The following is a 20,588-nucleotide window of genomic DNA, read 5'->3' as shown; positions in this document are numbered from 1 at the left end:
CGAAGTTCGTTTCCGTGCATAAAGGTGGCGTCTTCTTCTTTCAGATTTGGGTCGCATGTATAATCTTGTATCTAGAATCCAGGATGGCCTAGGAGAATTGAAAAAACTTCTAGAGACACACATTCATAATCAGGGTCTTGCAGCAATTGAAAAATGTGGAGAAGCTGCTTTAAATGTAAGTACTATTTAATTGGAAATCAGTCCGGCCTAACGTTTCCACACAGGAACTGCCAATGTCATGTGTCCATTTACGAATCCAAGTGGTAAGAATTCACTAGAACTCTAGTAGGGAACCTTGTCTTGGCTTTTTAAAGTAGAAGGTTCAGAGACCATTTTAGCAAATTCCTCCATAAACTTTTCTCTGGCACCTTTTAGGCTTTAAGGATGTCATTTCTTGATACTTTTTCCCCTTCATTTCTTCTCACCATTACGTGTCGTACACCAGGAGAGAGAACGAACAGGCTGCGGCCTCCCAGACGTAGGGCTCTGGCACCCACAGGCCGCAGGCTGCACCTGTTGGGGACTCTGATCCGAGGACTGCCCTTCTGTTGAAGGTCACTGGGCTGTTCCTGGGAACAGCGCCTCTGGGAAGGCGCTGAAGTGTGTAGTGCTCCTCCTGACCCCCACATCCCCACATACAGGGAGTATTCCTGCTAGTGTAGGAAAACCTAAGGAGTACCTCATGTTCCTAAAAGATGGGTCAGTTATCTTCAGTTCTGTCCCTGTTGCACACTTTAATTTTGATAGTATTGGGGAGAACTAAAAAGGCTTCTAGAAGATGGTTGGCTCTTATGTCTGAGTCAGAAACTTTGTAGCTCTGATTTTTATTGTGTTTAATGTTAATGTATTTTTGACAGTACTGAATTTTTTTTTCCATACCATCTCTTTCTTTCTTTCTTTTTCTTTTTCTTTTTTTTGACAACACTGTCTTTTTAATACATCTTGTAAAATCTTCATTTCCTTGTTAAAACTTGGGAAGATTTTTTTCTGTGGTTTGCTGCTTCCCTTTTGACACAGCTATGAATTACTAATGGTGTGAATGTAAACTGCTTCCTTCAGGTCAATAAAATAATTAATTTTGCACTTCCAAGATGGAAGGGACCTGGCTTTTTGGGCATTGAGAGGGAGATTCCAGGTTTCAGTGTGAGCTGAAGTGTGAAGCTGGAGTGTGAAGTCCCGGCGCCGGGACTCGCTGGGTTGGGACCATGGCACTGTGGTGACCTTGACCGGGTTGAGTGTGGCCCCTGACAGTCTGTCTGGGTTCAAAGCCCCGCTCCTGCTGTGTGACCTCTCCTGCTGTGTGACCTTGCCGCTAACTTGCTTTTCTGGCTCTGTCAGTTGGGTTTTTTTTTGTTTTTTTTTTTTTAATAGAAAATGACAGTGACCACCTCATAGGACTTTTGTGAGCAAGTGATACATGTAACGTGCTTATTAATTCTGGTGTGTACGTGATGGCAGTTTTCCTTTTAAAAAGCCATTTAAAAATTATCCTTACATTTTGATGGCTTTTCTTCTTTCCACACTGACTGTTCCTTTTCGAGGAGCCTGACACGCGCGTGCACACGTATCATTCAGGGAGGGCCGACTTTTCAGTAATGTGAGGTGTTTTCACAGGAGTTAATTCGAAACTCAGCTTAGCCACATGAGCAGCAGAGCCAAGTAAATGACCTCTTTTCCTTGAAATGATCTAAGTGGTGAGTCCGTTATTTCATCAGACATGGCTTGGAGTAGCAACTGCAGGAAGCAGAGCTCGATTTTCTGTGTGGCCAGCTGTGTATGATCTCCGTGCTAGGAGGTGGCCTCGGGGTCCATGGTCTAGACGAATGCACGTAGATTGTTTTCATAGGAATGATGGGGTGTTAACTTCTAATGTCCATCTCTTCCAAAGCAAAGTAAGGTCCTAGATGGAGAAATAAATCACACTGTAATTCTCAAGTACTACTGTTTTCTCTTTCTTTTGGGTGCAGTCACCTGACTTGGTGAATCTCAAATCTGACCTTTACTTTTTCATGGCCAGTTAAAGCACAAGTTTAGTTTCTAAGTAAAATTATTTCTAAGTAAAATTATAGGTGGAACCTTCATCTGTCAGCAGTATGCAGCACAAATAGACCATCAGCCATTATATTTTACTGAAAATTGAACTTTTCAGTAATCCTTTTGTTACTTAAATGTAAGCCAGTGATTCCCATGGGTTTAAACACTGAAACAGGATTTTCCCCCAGGAAGAGTAATCTGTATAGCTTAATAAACTTATATGGCATCTGCCTTGACTTTCAAAAGTTAGACATTTCTTTTTTAATACATTATTGATCATAAATAATATAATTAATTATAATTATTCCTTCTATAAAACCCATTTTTATATTGAACTCATGAAACTGATTAGCCAAGTTGTTGTGAAGAAAAATGTTTTTAGGGGGAAGTAGATACTTATTTCTATTTTCTGCAAGAGTTTTTCCTGAATTTCCATCTTACTTAAAGTCTCATTGACTCCTAATTTGCAGTGTTCCAAGTGATGCGTGAGTTCTTAAACCACTGTCCTGGCCTGGGTTATACCCGCGGCCTTTACTCACCAGGGACAGGAGCCTGTGAAACTTGAAGGAGCTCGGGAAGAGCATGCGCACCCAGTGCGTGTTAGCCCAAAGCACGGTAGGTGCTTAAATCCTTACTGTCCGAAAGAATAAATACAGCTGCTTAAAATATGCTTATTTTAGTAGGTATTTTTATCACAAACATGGCAAATGGAAAAGATATATTGTAAACCAAGCCATGATGGTTTTCCAAAGCTCACTCATGCTGGAGGAAAAGCAGCAGAGGAAAGAGACTGTTTTCCTTAATAATTAAAAGAAAAAAATTATTACATATAATTTTAAGTGGGGCTTAATTACTCTGAGAAAACAATTTTTTTAAAGTTTGAACATTTTTGCCCAGTTGAGTTGGATCATAGTATATGAAAATTATTTGCGGTGAGCGTATTAAATGTCATAGAAAGCACTGTTCAAGTGATTCTTTAAGGACCAAAAAGTTTTCTCATCTAGTCCTATGATCCTTTTTATATCAAGCAAAACAGGTGAAGTGTCCAAAGATAGAGAAATGATTTTACTTAGAAGCTGGACTTCTCTTTAACTGTCCTTGAAAAGGTATTGTTTAGAAAGCTAGATCTGCTACCGATTGGTTTGGCCTAGACTGAAATTATTACAGGTTTCAAACTTATAATGTGATTCAAAATAATATTTTATGTGTTGGTACCCTTAAAACCTACCTGAGCATTTTCCTAAGGCTTTTTTTTTCATAGTTAAAAATAAACTTTTAAAATGAAAGGCTGTTCCTGAATAACCGGCCCGAGGCGGATGTCCCCTGACCTAAGCGAGAACCGCAGTCCTCGTGCAGCGGTGCTGGAAGGGAGCCCTTAGCACTCAGGCTGTTCCCAGACGCGCCGGCGCTCGGACCTGCCTGGACAGCCGGCCCGGGAGCGCCTGGGGCTCCTTGGAGGACAGAGACCGGCAGGCTGCAGAGCCAAGCAGACCCGGGTGGGGCCATCTTACCCCCGCACCGGGCAGGGTCCCGGGGCATCTGGAAGATTCTCTCCAGCCTTTATAGGTCCTCGCGACTGAGGACACGCGTGCTCCACTGATGTGCCGAGTCCTGGGTAACGGAGCGGGAGCAGCTGCCGTGGCCCTGGGTACCAGTAGGACTTTGGGACCTTGTGCACCGAAGATACTCAAGAATGGGATTCGTAACTGGTTTAGAGCCGAACAAAGAACCAGATAAATCATTTTAAATAGGCCAGTTTGTTGTATAGGAAGCTTCCGAGGCACGGCTTCTGGCCTGGGAGGGGTAGGGCACACGGACGTGGCCCGAGCGAGTCGAGGGAGGGTGAGGGGGGCGAGCCCCCTTCCCTGCCCCGCCGAGTTCGTCCAGGCCCCGTGACTTCGCTCTCCAGAGGCTCTTCCCGCTGTCCTTTCCCTTCCCGTTCGTCCCGCACGGGCCCGGCCCTGCCGTCTCTCAGAAATAGCACCGGACGCGCTGACCGCCCGCCTCCACCTTCTTCTTCCGTGTTTTAAGCAACGCGAAACACGGCTGCTTCTCTGTGATAGTATGTCAGACCTGCAACATTCTGTTAAATCAGAATCCTCTCCTGATGTACCCCCGCTCTCGGCAGCTTCGTCTCCCCCCGGATCACTTCCCTTCTCGCGCTCAGGCTCTTCTCTCGGCCTACAGCACGGGCCTGCCTGCTTTCTGCTCGCTCTGCCCTGCTTTGAAGGCCAGCTCGGATCCTCCCTTCTAAAAAGAACTCTCCGCTCTCTCTTCGAGCCCTGAGTGACTGCCGCGTCCCCCACCCCCCGTCCTGTACCTCTGTGGCATTTATAAAAGTCTCTCCTGGGCCCTTCTGTATTCGAGGGTCACCTCTGTGTCCCCGTCACTGCCGTCGACTGTAATCCCTGGGGAGTACGGCTGAGCTCGCTGTAGTCCGTGCTCCTCATGGTTTTAGTGCTGGTGTCTTGTGCTCCGAGTGTCCCTGGATAATGATGCCATCATAATGACCGTGGAGAGGAGTAGTCCTCGGCCGCGTGGCCAGTCTCCCCTTTATGGTTTCATCCCATTTCTCTGTCTCTGCATCGTATCCATCACCTGCTCACCTTTCCGTGACTCTGCCTTGTTGTACCTTCCTACTTGTCTCTGCTGCGTCCCTTTTTTGTTCCTGTGTGTAAAACACCAATTTATCTTTCAAAAACCCAGCTCAAATGCCATTTCTTCCACGAGCCTTTCCTTGTCACCCCTTTGAAATAGTAGCATGTTGGACTGTGTGACATTCACACTACTTTATATTTTAGATATCTGTGAAAATGTCTTTTACAGGAATGGCTTTATCCGTCTTCATATCTTCAGAATTTAGCACAGTCCTTTGTGCAGAATAGAGAGTCACCCCACTTACGTTTTAATTGTAGTCCTCATTGTTGCCAGCAGGATCAAGGCTGCTAACACAATGCATAAAAGACAACGGGATATGAGAGAGAGAGAAGCAGAATCGGGATAGGAAACCGAGCTCCGAGCTGAGATAGACCGTGCTCACGTTCCATGCCGTGGAGTCTGCTAGCCTGGTTAGAGCCGGGCCTCCAGTTCTTTGCTGTCAGTGCGGGGAGCTTCCCGGTAAAGGCAGTCGGGACTGTGAAGTACAGTCCGCTCCTGGACCCCCCGTGACCATAAAGGATAAGCTCTAACTCAGGAGAATTACTTTATTAGCATGCAGAGCTGAGAATGCTGTCCGCAGCAGCCCATCCCAGAGAAAACACCAGTAACGTGGACAGTCGTCAACCTTACACTTACAAGTAAACGTGATACCAAGTCCTTGGATGGCTTTATAATTTCCCTTGATGGTAGCTTCTAGCAGAATACCAAAATAAAGCTCAGGAAGAGAGTCAATACAGACGTGTGCGTACTTAACTGACGAGTGTTTGAGGATACGGTGGGTGACATGTTGAATTTTTCCTTAGCACATGATTTTACAGCACGGGTGTGCTGTAGTACTTCCTTACAAAGAGGGCTTCACATAAATCAGATTAGAAGAGAATATTTCATTACTGTCTGTCTTTAGGGCAGAAATGGCGACAGATAAGCGCAGGGTCCTCTTTGAAACCGTAGCTTGATTGAGTAATGTCAGTCTGATTAGGGCTGAAGTGTCACCCAGCAAGAGTGGCCTTGTAGGTTCTTGGATGTCCAGCGGGGCCATTGGTCTAACAGTGGGGGCGTAGGGCTGCAGAGATGGACTGGGGAGCAAAGTTGTGAAGGTTTATTTGCAGCTTAGAGAGACGTCTTCTACTTGAAACGGAAGGAGGCATTTTCAGGAACAGCCCAGGGCTCTGGCTCCGGGAATGATGGTGCCTATAAAAGGGAGCGCTTGAAATGAAGAATGATCTAGGCAGAGATGAAATCAGGAAGCTCTGGCAGCATGTTTTTCAGTGTAAGACTAAGAGGTGATGAATCTAGGACCTTATCAGAATTAGGAAAAAGCCATGTTTTGGGATTGAGAAGTTGAGTTAGAAATAGTTATAGGAACCCAGTTGTTTGGATGAACTTGCACCAGAGTGAACAGAGGAACACGGTGCAAGGTTTGGGTTTCCTTCAGTCAGCCTGGATTCCCCTTCTCTTCTGGAGTAAAATGTTCTGGTCACGTGGTCCCGACTCGACCATTCGGTGGGTGCTAGTAATAGAAGAAAATGATACAGTGATAAAACTGGACAAGGAACCTTACATCAGGCATCCAGCCTGCTTTGTGTGGTCAGAAGGGAGGGAATACACATCCCCCCTAAGGCAGGAGGAGGGCAAGGTGAGAGCGTTCTGGGCTTTCCCAGCCATGGCTGTCCCTCAGCACTGAGCCACTGAGCGATGGATTATGGGGGCTGATTTTACCATCTTTTCTTATTTTGATGAGGTTTGAAATTCTTGGGTAATAAAACGTTTTATAAAAAAGCAAGAGGGCATTCTGACGGTGATGTGGATGTTGGTGGGGCGGGACCAAGGAGGTGCTTTAGGACAGAAGGAGGCACTCTCGTAAAGTACGTCAGACTGACGGATTTAATTACACAAAGAACTGATAAATGCTGATAATGGAAAATGGTTCAGAAAGCCTGTAGCTGAATGTGCAAATCGGTTTTGTCTTGCGGTGGGCTGAAAAGAATTCCCGTTTTCTTCGGAAGAGAAATGACACAGGTGTTCGTTTGGGTTTAGTGATAAGCAGACTGGGGGAAGGCTCCCTGTGTCCTTTTTATACCCAGGGTGGACCCTTCTCTCTCCCCGCTGGGACACGGCCGTGCTCTTTCCACAGGCCGCCCAGGTACGGGAGCCTCTCGCCACCCAGATCTGACTTAGTATCCCACAGCCCAACTACATTTTGGTTTCATCTTTGCTGTGTATTTTTAAGTGCTGACGTGGCCCGTGCGTGGCTTCAAACAAGTTCAAGGCCACCCGTGAACTCTCACCGCCTTCTCCCGCCGCGTGCCTCCTGGACGCAGCCGCTTCTGTTGCTGAGCTGATGCAGTAACTACTTTCTGCGGCATCATCCCTTCTCGTAGAGGAGTCCCAGGTTTTCCGGGCAAGTCCAGCTTAGTTCCACTCTCAGAATTGAATATTTTCGCCTGTCTTCGCTCTGTGTCTGACTCCAGTCGGCTTGGGGCCTCGGTCCTGACCGGGCCTCACGGAGGGGCCGCAGACGGGGCCTGTAGCCTCCTGTCCGAGCGAAGGCACGTGCGGGCGCGAGCCAGAGCCGGGGCTGGTGATGGAAGCGCGACCAGGGCTTGTAGAAGTTTATCAGACCCAGAGGTAATGGTTCAAGAGTCGCTATTCATGGTCTGAGAGACTCAGAGCCACGATCACAGGATTGACACGTGCGGTGGGAGCCGAAGGAGCAGGCGGGCCGAGGTCGTGGTGATGGAGTGCGGGGCGCTGGTCTCACCCGTAGGTTCTTTTGTTGCGGCATTTTCGACTTTAAACCACACTCAGAGAAGCTGGTGATTCCTGCTTGTCAGAAGAGGTGAGATGATGGACTAGAAAACACCAGGAAGAGAATGCGAGACTGTCACGTCCCTGGGTGGCGCGGGAGGCCGCTCTGTGCTGTTGTCGCCAGCGTTTGGGGGTCTGGTTTGGGTTGGGTTTTGCGTGTCATTTAATACGAGAAGTAATTGTACTTCGTGAGTGAGCGGCTGGCGGAGCCGGGCTGGGCCTGGGCCTCGCCTCAGGCGGTTGTCAGCGCGGGTCCTCTGGGGCCCCCAGACCCTCCCCTGCTCTCTGTCGGTGGTGGTTTGTGATTGTTCCTCTCCCGGAACTTTGGCTTCTCTGTGTTGCGTGTGGCGAGCATGTCGCTCCAAGGACCGGGTGCTGATGCTCACGGGAAGAATCACTGTGCCCCCAGGTAACTGCACGGTGGGTTTTTATGACTCGAGCCTTCACTTCTCCTTCTCCAAGAATAATGCTCTCGGGTTGCCGATGGTGTCTGGCACGGCCCCGCGTGTCCTGTGGGGCTGCGTGGCGGCGACAGACTCGGCTGGATGAGAGGCGTGGGTCCCTAGCGTGCTGAGGCCGCTCTGGGTGACGGCACGTTTCCGAGGACGGTCCCATCCACCCCCGCGTATATTCGTGAGGTGGGAAGGTGGCCCTTCGAGCCTGTCACCGCCGCCCCCGCCCCTCTTTGGGCAGCGTTCCAATATTAGGGTCACAGGCCATCCTGAGAGAGCCTATGCTGCACGCCAGCTCCCATGAGCTCGGCTCAGACCTCTTCGCCGGCCGCGTGTGCTGAACTGATTGAGGGCAGAGAGGGTGAGGTGAGAGGGACATCCTGTGAGGCTCCTACGTACATTTTTTTCTTTTTTCAAAATCGGTCCTTAAAATGAGGGGGTTTTTTTAGTGGAAACGTGTGGCATTAAAGGTAATAATTTGACTCATGACCATCAGTGTTTCTGATGTAGCCGTCTGAGCAGTGGTCGGTGAATGTCCCACGCTGGGCTTACAAGCAGGGTGGACACGGCCCCGCAGGCTTCTCGGAGCCAGCGCCCGGCCGGGCCGGGGGACAGCCAGTGCAGTCAGCGTCGCAGCGTGGAACTGGCCCTCCCCGTCCTCCCAGTTCAGGGAGCTTCCCTGAGAAGATCTTTGAGACCAGTAGAAGAGCCGAAGCTAACGAGGCAGGGGGTCCCAGACAGAGCAGAGCCCCTCAGTGGGTGTAAACGACCCGTTCTGAGAACCCGGCAGTCTGGTGTGACTCGAGAGGAAGGAAAGGCACAGACCGGAACCGACAGGGTCGGCGCTGGCTGGCCAGGCCAGGAGACCCGGAAAGCCGCCTTAACGATGGTGCCTAAGTCCTGAGGCGAGAGAAGACTGGGTGATGGTGACAGACATGAAATGGACACAATCGGATTTTTTTTTTTTTAAGATTTTATTTATTTATTTGACAGAGATCACAAGCAGGCAGAGAGGCAGGTAGAGAGGGGAGGGAAGCAGGCCCCCTGCCAAGCAGAGATCCCGATGCAGGGCTCGATCCCAGGACCCTGAGATCATGACCTGAGCCGAAGGCAGAGGCTTCAACCCACCAAACCACCCAGGCGCCTCCAGATTTTTATCTTTTAAACAATACGTACCATGTAGAAAATAGATTTAAAGTGAAAAGAGCGTGGTCTGTGTTGGTGGCCAGATGGAAGACCGCATGGGTTGGTTGGGTTGGGGGTGGGGAGAAGGAGGAATTGGATTCTTAGACTTTGTGAGGGACAAGTGTTTGTGCTCAGTCCTTGTTGACCCTGGATGACGGGTTCATGGAGTAGATTTTACCCTTCTTGGTAAAGGTTGCAGAGCTTTGAAATTTTCTACAGTACAACCCTGGAAGTAGGGAGATGGAAAGAGAGGGCTCTGGCAGACAAGCGGGTTCAGGGAGGAGACCCGGACAGCTCTGACATACGGTTTGGGAATCCCATGCAACGGCCCAGGACAAGCCGTGTGAGCTGGTGGGAAAGTCTGGTCTGGGCTAGAAATAAATGTGACCGGCACTGGCGTTATACAGACAAGTGAAATCATGTTGGGGTGGGTGACATCCCTCAGGGACAAGCCCTGACAGGTGTCGTGTTTCTTAGCAGAAAGCCCTTGTGTACTACTGAATAAGCAGATGGTGAGGAATCAAAGCAGTGACTACTCTGTTCATTTCCTTAAGCACCAAAAATTGACACGTTTCATGAAAAGCATGCGTTTGTTCTAGCTGATCTCCCCTCTCATTATCTCTGTTGCTTTTTAACCCTGCAGTCCGGTGCCCCTGAAACACCTGCTTCTCTCCTCTTCCCACGCGCTCCTACCTTCGTCTGCCCTGCCAAGTTCCTAAGCCGTTTCTCAGGACCGCAGATTCTCACTTCAGGTTGCTGAGGCTTGATGCGCCATACGCTTCCCTTCATGGGGTCCTTCCAGACCCTCTGTTCTCAGCAGCCAGACTGCCGGCTAGGTCTCCTGCTGTAGTAGAAAGACTCTTGGAATCAGAATCCAAAGATTGCAATGTCCTTGGGGAAGAGCCCTCTGCTTGGTCTTTCTGCAGGGAATTCCTTCCTGGCATTTCTTGAGACATTTATGTTTTTCCACATCCCAAGTCTGAGAAAAGTTGTTCAGGAAATCATGAAAACAGAGAAAAGCATAATTCTACAAGCATGACAGTCCACATTCCTGGTTCAACCGAACCCACCGACGGCAGGGGCGGGGATGCTCACACACACAGTTGTCTCTGGAACCGAGAGGAGCGCACGTTCCAGAAACGCAGTAGTGTCGGGTTCGTCTTCCTCATTGGTGACGCCAGGTTGCAAACGTGGGTGCGTCCTCTCTGCTGCTGAGGGCCTCCTCCTTACAAATAAAATACATGTTAGTGTGTTTATGCACATAAGACACTTCATGTAAATCCTTTGAGTGGTGTTCCCAAAAACACCATGTGTCGGAAGCAAAGTAAGTCCTTAAACTGGCAATCCTGACACGTGATCCTTTGTAATGCTGTTGACCTTAACCTTGAATGTTACCTTATTCAGACACTACCCAGTGATGTTTGCTGGCATTTCCTGTGCTTGGATGCTCGCTGCAGGCTAGAGTTCTTTGTAAATACTTTTAGGAGAAGAAATGCAAAGACAAGAAAATGTGAATATCGAGAAATAATTTGACATGAAATCAGAAAGCAATCTAAAACCTGAAATAGCAACAATAGCACTATCAATTTCAGTGGCAGACCCAAAATTAAGTCAGGCAGACAATATTTTCATTGTTAAAAAAAGAAACGAATTTATATGAGATAAGATGTGTTCCAGTTAGAAGATGCTTTTGGGTGCTCTTGTGAATTAAGACTGTCAGTGCAGGGGGACACCTGGGTGGCGCAGTCGCTTAAGTGTCTGCCTTCAACTCAGGTCATCATCTCGGGGTCCTGGGATCGAGGCCTGCATTGGGCTTCCTGCTCAGCGGGGAGCCTGCTTCTCCCCTCGCCCCACCACTTGCTCTCACTCTCACTCTCAAATAAATAAAATTTTTTTTAAAAGAATGCTAAAACATTTTTAAAAACCATTGCAAAATGGAGAAATTTTTCTACATCTGGAATAGTTGTCATGAAACAAGATTCTCTGATGGGGCGGTGAATGCTGTGTGTGTTTTAACATTTTAAGATAGATGATTTTTAGATATTCAATATATGTGGTATTAGCTTCCACTATCTTAGCTGATTTCTATTTGGCAATGATTTTGCATTCCCTCTTAACATTTACCCTTATTAAATGTCTGTATCCAGTAGAGACCACTTTACATACTGTTGAAATTAAAATCTTCTGCAGTGTGCGCATAATAATAATGAACTTTGCATTTTTATTTTATTTTTTAACAGAAAACCTCTGAAACTCTTGGTATAAACCTGTCACAGGAAAACCATTCGTTCTCAGTGCTTACTCATTATTTAAAAACAGTATTACAAGATGCAGAATAATTAGAATTTGGGGAATTCTGGTTTCTTATTCCCGAACCCCAAAGACTCGTATCTGTCAGGAATTTGCAGACACGGCAGCCACGTGAGCCCCCCGCACTCAGGCGTCCTGCTCATAAAGGGCCCAGCCGCTGGCATCCCCGTGGCGGGTGACGTCTGGCCACATCGCCGCCGCTGTGGACGTCCTGTCCTCTAGGTCTTTCCGCTTCTGAGAGCTGCGGAGGAGATGCTGGCTCAGGAGTGAGGCGGCCTGGAGTCAAGCCTGACTGCCGTCTCCTGACACCCTTGGCCAGATGCTTAACTGACTTAGTTTCTCCACCTGTCAAGGGAGGATCCAGACAGCAGCGACCTCATAGTGTGCTTGCGACAGTCTTTGTGTGGGGCTTGGCACGGGACGCGCAGTGAGTCCCCAGCGTCAGCCGACTCAAACTGTCTCCACGTCCCTGCCCTCCCGGTCCTTCTGTCGTCTTGTGTGTCCTTAATCAGGGCCTCTCCTGTGGCTGATCCTTCATTGCCTTCCCCTTTCCTTAGTGCTCTGCCTGTCTCCCAGGCCCTGGCTGGTCTCATCCAGTCTTGCAGCACAGTCAGGTGTGCGAGTCGGACCCTACGCCTTACCTGACCCACTCAGGGCCCTGCCTACACTTCCTCAGACCTTAGTCTTACACTTTTCCTTGTTTTTTTTTTTTTCCTTTTTTAAGATTTTATTTATTTGAGAGAGAGAGAGAGAGCACACAATCTAGAGGGGAGGGGCAGAGGAAGAGGAAGAAGCGATTCCCCGCTGAGCAGAGAGCCCGACATAGGACTTGATCCCAGGACCCTGAGACTGACCTGAGCCGAAGGCAAACACTTCACTGACTGAACCACCCACCTAAGCACAAGATACCCAGCTGATTACGGATCTTACTCACTGATTAGTTTTCCCAGAAAAGTCCAGAATTTGAATTCTTTTTTTTTTTTTTCCATTTAGATTTATTTATTTATTTGTTCGCTTGTTTATTTGACAGATCACAAGTAGGCAGAGAGGCAGGCAGAGAGGGGGGAGGTAAGCAGGCTTTCCTCTGAGCAGAGAGCCCGATGCAGGGCTCAATCCCAGGACCCGAGATCATTACCCAAGCCGAAGGCAAAGGCCTTAACTCACTGAGCCACCCACGCACCCCCAGAATTTGAATTCTTAACAACAGCAAAAATGAGCTAAGCAAGCTCTCACTTGGAAAAATTGTGTTTCCTATGATCTTTTGAATGTTCACATAATTTGAAGAATCATTGTTTTTATATACAAGTTGGAAATCAGTATTTAATTCAAAGCATGGAGAATCTATTTTAGTATGTCTATAAGTGAAATGTCCTGCATATTTTCATGGTGGAACCAAGGTTATTTCTTTCTTTTTTTTTTCCCCCCAAGGTTATTTCTTGATCTTATTTAACATCTTTGAAGGAACTTCTTGACCTTCGGGAATATTTTATAGTAACATATTAATATACCATTTAATCCCCAGTAACCAACTTTTGTTTGTTTTTCCCCTACCGAGGACCCCAAAATGTATGTACAGACAGTGTTGGATGTTCATAAAAAATACAACGCCTTGGTAATGTCGGCCTTCAACAACGACGCCGGCTTCGTGGCCGCGCTCGACAAGGTGAGTGGGCGCCGCGGCGGCCGGGTGGGGGCGGCCGGGCCCGCGCGCCTCTGACTGTGTTCTCTGTGCCCCGCAGGCCTGTGGGCGCTTCATTAACAACAACGCGGTTACCAAAATGGCCCAGTCGTCCAGTAAATCCCCCGAGCTGCTGGCTCGGTACTGCGACTCCCTATTGAAGAAAAGGTACTCGTGACTCTGTGTTTTCCCGTAGTAAACCCGTTTAAAGCCTCAGCTCTCTATGAGGAATTGAACCTTGTAACAGTTCACATACACTAAGTTGCAGTCTTTGTGCCTTTTGAGAAAATACTGTAAACCTGGGAACTTCTCTGGCTCCCTAAAAGGTGCGTAATGTTGTGATTCTAGGCCCGTTTGTTGTTCGTTTGTTTGTTAATGCTGCTGGTGGCATTTTGAGAATGGCAGGCACTGTGACCTCTTTAGGTAAATAAAGTTCCAGGGGTTGGTCAGGTGGTGCTTGCAGGGCTGGAAGGGAGGGAGGCAGGAAGTTAGCGTCTGTCTCGTTCTCCCTGGTGCTGTCCTGCGGGCCTGGCTCGGTCGTGTGTCCGGGGAAGATCCGCTGCGGGAGTTCCCCAGGCTCTTGCCCGAAACAGGACCCCGCCGTGGGCTGCGGCTCTGGTCGTATCATGGGCCCCCTAACACTTGTCTTCACTTGTCCATGAGCTTGTTTCACGGCTGTTTCATATCCTTCGTATATTTCTTTAAAGCTTCTTTCTTTCTTTCTTTCTTTCTTTTTTATTTATTTGACAGACAGAAATCACAAGTAGGCAGAGAGGCAGGCAGAGAGAGAAGAGGAAGCAGGCTCCCCGCTGAGCAGAGAGCCCGATGCGGGGCTCGATCCCAGAACTCTGGGATCATGACCTGAGCCGAAAGCAGAGGCTTTAACCCACTGAGCCACCCAGGCGCCCCAAAGCTTATTTCTAAGTCATCTGTACACCCAGCGTGGGGCTTGAGCTCATGCCCCGAGATCGAGTCCCATGCCACACTGACTGAGCCGGCCAGGCACGCACATGCCACGTTAACCGTCGTGTTTCTCACCTGCTCTTCCTCGGCATGTGGGTCCTGAGAGCCCGCAGCCTCGTGATCTCCTGTGGCACCCTTCTGTCCTCTGCCTGTGCTTCTAGCGTTCTAGGCTTGGTGTGTGTGTTGGGTTTTCTCAGCTTCTCTTGCACTTGAACAACTTCTCTCGGTTCAGAAACACTCAAGGCTTGTTGCACCTTTCCAGAGCTCCAGCAGCAAAAGCAGTCATTTCCCAGGCCCCCGTGTTGTCCGGGTTTTGAGTTGAATGAACAGGTCTCGAAGGCTCGCACAACCCCACTGCAAAAAAAACTAAGAATACCTACACAGACCAAGAAAAACACTGGAGACAATTCTTACCTAGAACGGAGTTGGGGAACTCATGAGTCGAATGTTAGCAGAGTAAATTGTTTAGGGAACTAAAGAATTCTGTGGGGATGGCTCTGCGGTAGCAAATTTAGTGTTACTTACTGTATTAACAGAACTGGATGTGGTCTTCCTGACATGGGAAAATGTTTGGTAAGGTCACTGGCTGTCTCTGACTTTGCCAGAAAGCCATTTCCCAAGACCAGGGAGAATGGAGTATTTGAGGGTTGTTTTCTATTTAGTGCAAAGCTGGTCTGTGTGTAGAGGAGCAAGGGTTGTTTTCTGTTTGGTGCAAAGCTGGTCCATGTGTAGATGAGCGAGGGTTGTTTTCTGTTTGGTGCAAAGCTGGTCCGTGTGTAGAGGAGCGAGGGTTGTTTTCTGTTTGGTGCAAAGCTGGTCCGTGTGTAGAGGAGCTGTTCTCGTCACATCCCTTCAGCTGTTCCTTCCTGGAGTAAAAAGACTCCAAAGTGGAATGTCTCTTCTGGCCTGATTTCTTTTTCTTTTTTTTTAGACTAGGGGATGTGAAAATTTTCAATATTGTAATTGCGTGCTTTAGCAGACTTTCAGTTTGTGTGGCAGAATGCGTCTTACCCTTTTTATCCATTGCCTTTTCACAAGGGCCCCTCACCGAGTCTCTCCGTGGTCCCTTCAGGAAGGCTGCTCACACAGGCAGAATGGCGGGCTGGCCTCAGGGAGCCGCGCTGGGGCACGGAGCTGAGAAGTAAAAGTCTTCCTGGGAGAGAAACCGCCCTGGCCTGCCCACACGCAGAACAGGACCAGACTTCCTGAGTCAGCTGTTCCTACGCGCAAAGCACCTTTCCAGCGCTTGTTTGGCGGCTGGATCATTTTATACAGATGTGTGGGGATCTTGTCTGTGAGGGACTCGTAAAACCTTAAAAATGTTTACCCTGCAGTCACTTCTCAGGTCATGCTTGTTCTTAGAAGAGAAAGAATCTGTTGTTAAAGAGAACCACAGAGGAAGGCAGCACATTAGTGGTTTAAACCCTTTCGTTGCCTTAAATGATTCGGCCATTCAGGAACTCTCTCTGCCTCTTTGTTTTTTTTCAGAGTTGAATTAAAGCATATTGTAGAAAAGCATTTTGCCAAAGTGAAGTTCATTAATTTTGTATTTAAATAGATTATATGAAAGGAAAATGTGACTGTTGGGGGACCCTAGTAAGTGTCTCCTGTTAAACGGTTTTTTCATGAATGTACTCTTCCGTGGTAGTTTCAGTGTAGGATGGCCACATCGCCATAGGTGAGGGAAGCTTCCCTGCCCCCCGTGCCCTGATCTGAAGAAAACTATGGTTCGGGTGTTAGGAGCCACAGTCCGTTCTGTTGGTTTGGCTCAGGGGTGCTTGCTGATTCAGTGTTTGCTGATTTGTTTGACAACGTCTGCCTTTTTTTATTTCTTTAAATTTCAGTTCCAAGAACCCAGAAGAAGCAGAGCTAGAAGACACGCTCAACCAAGTGGTAAGGCACCTCTCACTACCCACCCCAGGCTCCAGCAGCCGTTTACCTGCGGGTTTCCAGGTTATTTGTGGAGGGCATCTGAAATGAGACAGTTAACTGGATCATTTATTTTTCTTTGTATCTGTGGTTTTACTCCCTAAATTGAGTCCTTAATTTTAGCATTTGGACTTTTCTCATTAGTAGTAAGTCTAGATCAACTTCTTGTGACTTAAGGGATTGACGAAAGTATCTCAAGGCTGTGGTGGTATTTTCAGCCGCTGTGCACACGTTGGCATCGGGCTAGCCGGATGAAGCAGCCCAGGCGGCCGCTGGCGTGTGCCCACGATAGCGGGTTGCAAGTGCTCTGAGTGTGCTCTCTCGGTGGCTTTGCTAGATGGTGGTCTTCAAGTACATAGAGGATAAAGACGTGTTCCAGAAGTTCTACGCGAAGATGCTGGCCAAAAGGCTTGTGCATCAGAACAGCGCCAGCGATGACGCCGAAGCGAGCATGATCTCTAAATTAAAGGTACGTGGAGTCACGTCCTGAAAAGGTCCGGTCACTGCGTGGGATCTGGGTTGTTTCAGGTTGTCCCTGGGTGGCGGCGTGGTCCGTAGAGAACAAGTTTGTCCAGTGTGGCCCCGCTGCCCCACGACGGGAGGGCTGTCACCGGTCAGGCCCATCCACGCCACGTTCAGGGGCTGCGCTGTGCCATCAGGCCGGGGAGGCCTGCTCGCCCCCCGAGCATCTCCTAGCTCCACGCCTCTGGCCCCTGCTCTGTCTCCACACGCCGGAACCGCTCAGCAGGCTCAGCCCACGCTTGCTCTGCTGGGCTTTGGGCTGGCGGGTGCTGTGTTTCGCTCTGGTGTTCGTTCAGTGTCTGGGGCTGTGTCTGCAGGACTGTGGGGCCCTTGGCTCATTCCGCAGCCCCCTCTGCGCCAAGCCCGTGCTGGGCTCCTCGCTCGCTGTCGGTGCCGTACACATACGTCACTGGGAGCGGAAAGCGTGGTGTCGTGGCTGGCTGACCCCACTCGGACCCGCCATCACACGCCCCACGGCCGGGGGCCTAGACAGCAGAGCCGTGTTCTCACAGCGCCGGAGGCGGGCAGTCCGGATCGAGGTTCCGGCTGATGCCCTTTCTGGGGACGAGTCTTCCCAGTCTGGCGACGGCCACCTGCCCGCTGTGTCCTCCGTGGCGAGGAGGGAGCAGACCCCGGTCTCCCCTCACAAGGGCTCTCCGCCCATCAGGAGGGCCCTGTCCTCATGACTTCCTCTAAACGGTCATTTCCCCAGAACCCCCTCCCCCCACCCCTGTACCACCACGCGGGGGTGAGCGTTCTGCAGAGGAGTCCGGGGACACAGTTCCGCCCCCCGCGGTCGGTAAGCACCATAGACCGAGTGCGCCAGACTGTATTCTGTTGCGTGTCCTGGCTCTTGGGTGCTCCATGGCAAGTTCCCGCGGGAACGAAGACCCACCGGGCTGCTTGCGGCCGAGCGGCCCAGGACCGGGGCTCACCGGGTCCCTGCACGTGCTGCGGTGACGCGTGCTGTAGTCGTGGCTTCCGTGCAGTGCGGGGTTTCCATGCGCCTCCCGTGTCTACACTGTGTTTCTGGAGGAACTAATAAGACGGTCGTGTGGCTTCGTTTCAGCAAGCGTGTGGTTTTGAGTACACCTCTAAACTTCAGCGGATGTTTCAGGACATCGGCGTGAGCAAGGATTTGAACGAGCAGTTCAAAAAGCACCTGACGAACTCGGAGCCGCTGGACTGTGAGTACTGCGCGTGCGCTGCTCTCGGGCGGTGGTTGCAGAGCCGGGCAGGGCGTTGTGGCGAAGGACAGACGTGACACATCTCCAGGAAGCCTGCTCGTCGCGTTAGCAGAAGTTCTGGGACGGACAAGTGGGAAGCGCCTCCCAGATGCGCTGGGGTAGTCCTGCCTCCTCATGACATTAGCCTGTATGACAGGCACAGAGCGAGCCAGCCTTCCCCAGGGGACCCCAGCCAGGTGGGAGCCGGGGGTGCCGAGCCCCGTCTTCTCCTGCTTGCCAACACACCTGTCCCACCCCGGGCGCCGCCCGGCTCAGGGCTCCACGCACAGCTTCAGAGTTAATACATTTCTTTGCCCTTCGTTTGGGTCCGTTCTAGAATTTATTTTTTGAAAGTACGAGAAACTGACTCAGCTGTATCGATGACAGCCTCAGAAGGAGCCGCGATCTCCCGGCTCCGGGCTGGCGTGGAGCTGGGGTCGGGCCGGCACCTGCGGGGGTGGTCGTGGGTGTGGTCGCAGGCGGATGACACCGACGTCCTCACATGCTGACGTTGTCTTCGGAAATGAGAAGTGGGAACTTCCCTTTTCCCCAGAACTGAAGAACCTTCCGTTGTTAGGCAGGAAGCCAGCAGCCTCGTCCGCTCTTCGTGGTGACGGGTTCCCTCTCCTGTCCCGTACGGTGTGTGCTGGCTGTGGGGCCGGCCGTGCTGCGTGAGCTCAGGGGCGCTCGAGGGACCCCCAGACCCGGCAGAAAGCCGGAGCGGAGCAGGCTGGCCGCACCAGCGTCAGAGTGAGAGTGAATGAGCCGTGCCCCTCTCTAGAGAGAGAGAGTTTCTGGCTCTTTCCTCTCTTACTTATTTTAATTGAGTGAAATAATTGACCTGGCCTGTGGTCAGTTCCTCATTTTACACGAAAGTGCATTTCTGTTAACACGTGGCCGCATTTGAGCAGTAGCCTCGTTTGGTTCGTGGCACTAACTGTGTTCTGTGTTTTGTCCCCGCCTCAGTGGATTTCAGTATCCAGGTGCTGAGCTCCGGGTCGTGGCCCTTCCAGCAGTCTTGCACCTTCGCCTTGCCGTCCGAGGTGAGTGTGGCTTTGCCTGGTGTTCTGTCGGGGCTGAGCAGAAATGAGACGGACCGTCTTGGCCATGAGCCTGGGGGCCTTCCCGCGGGCTGGTGGGAGGACGGGGGTTGGGTACTGCCTGTGCGCGGGCTCGGGGGCCACAGGGCCTTGCTCCGTGCCGTGCTGCGCCCCCCGACGGGAACCCACATGCCGGTCAGTTAGAAACGGTTCTCAGTAGGCCCCTCGGAGGCCTGCGTGAGTCCAACACTGACCTCTGCATTTTACTTTCATGCCCTAAGCATTTTGTCTTGTAAACGTGGGATGGTGTATGTATTGAGAAATGCCGACTGGGGGCTGTGGTGAGGTAGACAGTCCACACAGCGCTGTCTGTCCTTTTGTCCAGCTGGAGCGCAGTTACCAGCGGTTCACAGCTTTTTACGCGAGCCGCCACAGCGGCAGAAAGCTGACTTGGTTGTACCAACTGTCTAAAGGGGAACTGGTGACCAACTGCTTCAAAAATAGATACACTCTGCAGGTAAGATCACCTTTCTGTTGTGGAGCGTGTTTTCTTCAAGTCTGAATGCGGATAAGACACATCGTAGAAGTCAGAATCCACGCTTGGTGCCCCAGAGTCTTGAGTTAAGTGCGCAGAGTCCTGTGGCGGGCACACGGCCCGCATCTGAGGGTCAGATGAGCTGAATCCTGGTGCTCTCTCGTAGACGGACAGGTGGCTGACTGATGCCTCAGTTTCCTTCTCCATAAAATGGGGGTGCTGACCATTATGCATCAGAAGTGATGTGAAAATGGAGTGAAATAATGTGTTTAATAAGCATTTGGCCGAGCTCCTGCCCGACACAGGCTAACTGCATAGCTTCGGAAGCTGGAGTTCCGTCTGCTTAATCATGGTCATCGCCCTCTTCCTTTGGCAAAGAGTGTCGTGTTAACAGTAACCCTCGGAGCTTGCCGCAGTACTGAGTACAGACTACCAAGAACTGTGTTAACTACTTTTCAGTTTGACAGAGAACTGAGGCCCCGTAATTTAAGTGACTTCCCCAGGATCCCAGCGTATGTGTGGCGGAGCCAAAATTTCAGTGAGTGTGGACGCATAAAAGCGTGTATTTATGTACACACAACGTCCTAGAAGAAAGTCCGAAATTGTTTCCACGTTGGGCAGGTGGGAAATGACGTCTTTGAGGAGGAGGTTGCGTGACGGCAGAGTGTGACGCCCTGTACCCCCTCTTACGGAGGCCGCTTGAGTTTTTGCATCTATCAGAAGAATTTGTTTCAGACTGAAGCTCTGCCTTTTTGGAGGTTTTTCCATGCATTTAAATTTTGCTTCTCTTTCTTTTATATGTGGGGCCTCAAAGGCGTCCACCTTCCAGATGGCCATCCTGCTCCAGTACAACACGGAAGACGCGTACGCTGTGCAGCAGCTGACCGACAGCACCCAGATCAAAATGGTATCGTAGCGCTTCCCGGCCCCTCGGGTGTCAGCTCGCCGCCTCCCTAGTCTCGTGAGCGTGGCCGGGAGGGTGGGGGAGAGGAGGTGGGGGGCTTTGATGGGAAACAGCAGCTTTGCCTTAGGACTCTAGATGATGCCTTTAAAAAAAAACTTCATTTTTAAACTCAGTGTGACGTACATGTGACATGTACGCGCGCGCGCACACACACACACACACGAGTACAGCATGCTTTCTCGTTTAACTCCTTCTTAACCCCCTTTCCAGCTAGGCTTTTCTTTTCTTTTCTTTTTTTTTTTTTTTTAAAGATTTTATTTATTTATTTGACAGAGAGAAATCAC

At 50.1% G+C, this 20,588-nt stretch overlaps 1 protein-coding gene across 6 annotated transcripts in view; it reads left to right on the top strand.

The window, feature by feature from the left end:
- The window catches only part of CUL1 (cullin 1), a 105,813-nt gene that overhangs the window by 79,107 nt on the left and 6,118 nt on the right, over positions 1-20,588 (top strand). For all 6 annotated transcript variants that reach the window (XM_032305713.1, XM_032305710.1, XM_032305709.1 and 3 more), the window contains 9 exons: positions 45-175; positions 13,003-13,110; positions 13,187-13,293; positions 15,933-15,981; positions 16,355-16,486; positions 17,609-17,726; positions 18,732-18,808; positions 19,191-19,322; positions 20,155-20,247. In XM_032305713.1, coding sequence (XP_032161604.1) covers positions 45-175; positions 13,003-13,110; positions 13,187-13,293; positions 15,933-15,981; positions 16,355-16,486; positions 17,609-17,726; positions 18,732-18,808; positions 19,191-19,322; positions 20,155-20,247 — 947 coding nt within the window. The remainder of the gene's footprint in view (positions 1-44; positions 176-13,002; positions 13,111-13,186; positions 13,294-15,932; positions 15,982-16,354; positions 16,487-17,608; positions 17,727-18,731; positions 18,809-19,190; positions 19,323-20,154; positions 20,248-20,588) is intronic.

The sequence above is a fragment of the Mustela erminea genome, chromosome 11 (genome assembly GCF_009829155.1).
Source record: "Mustela erminea isolate mMusErm1 chromosome 11, mMusErm1.Pri, whole genome shotgun sequence".
In the NCBI taxonomy this organism is placed as follows: domain Eukaryota; kingdom Metazoa; phylum Chordata; class Mammalia; order Carnivora; family Mustelidae; genus Mustela; species Mustela erminea.
This window is presented reverse-complemented; position numbering and strand designations above follow the sequence as displayed.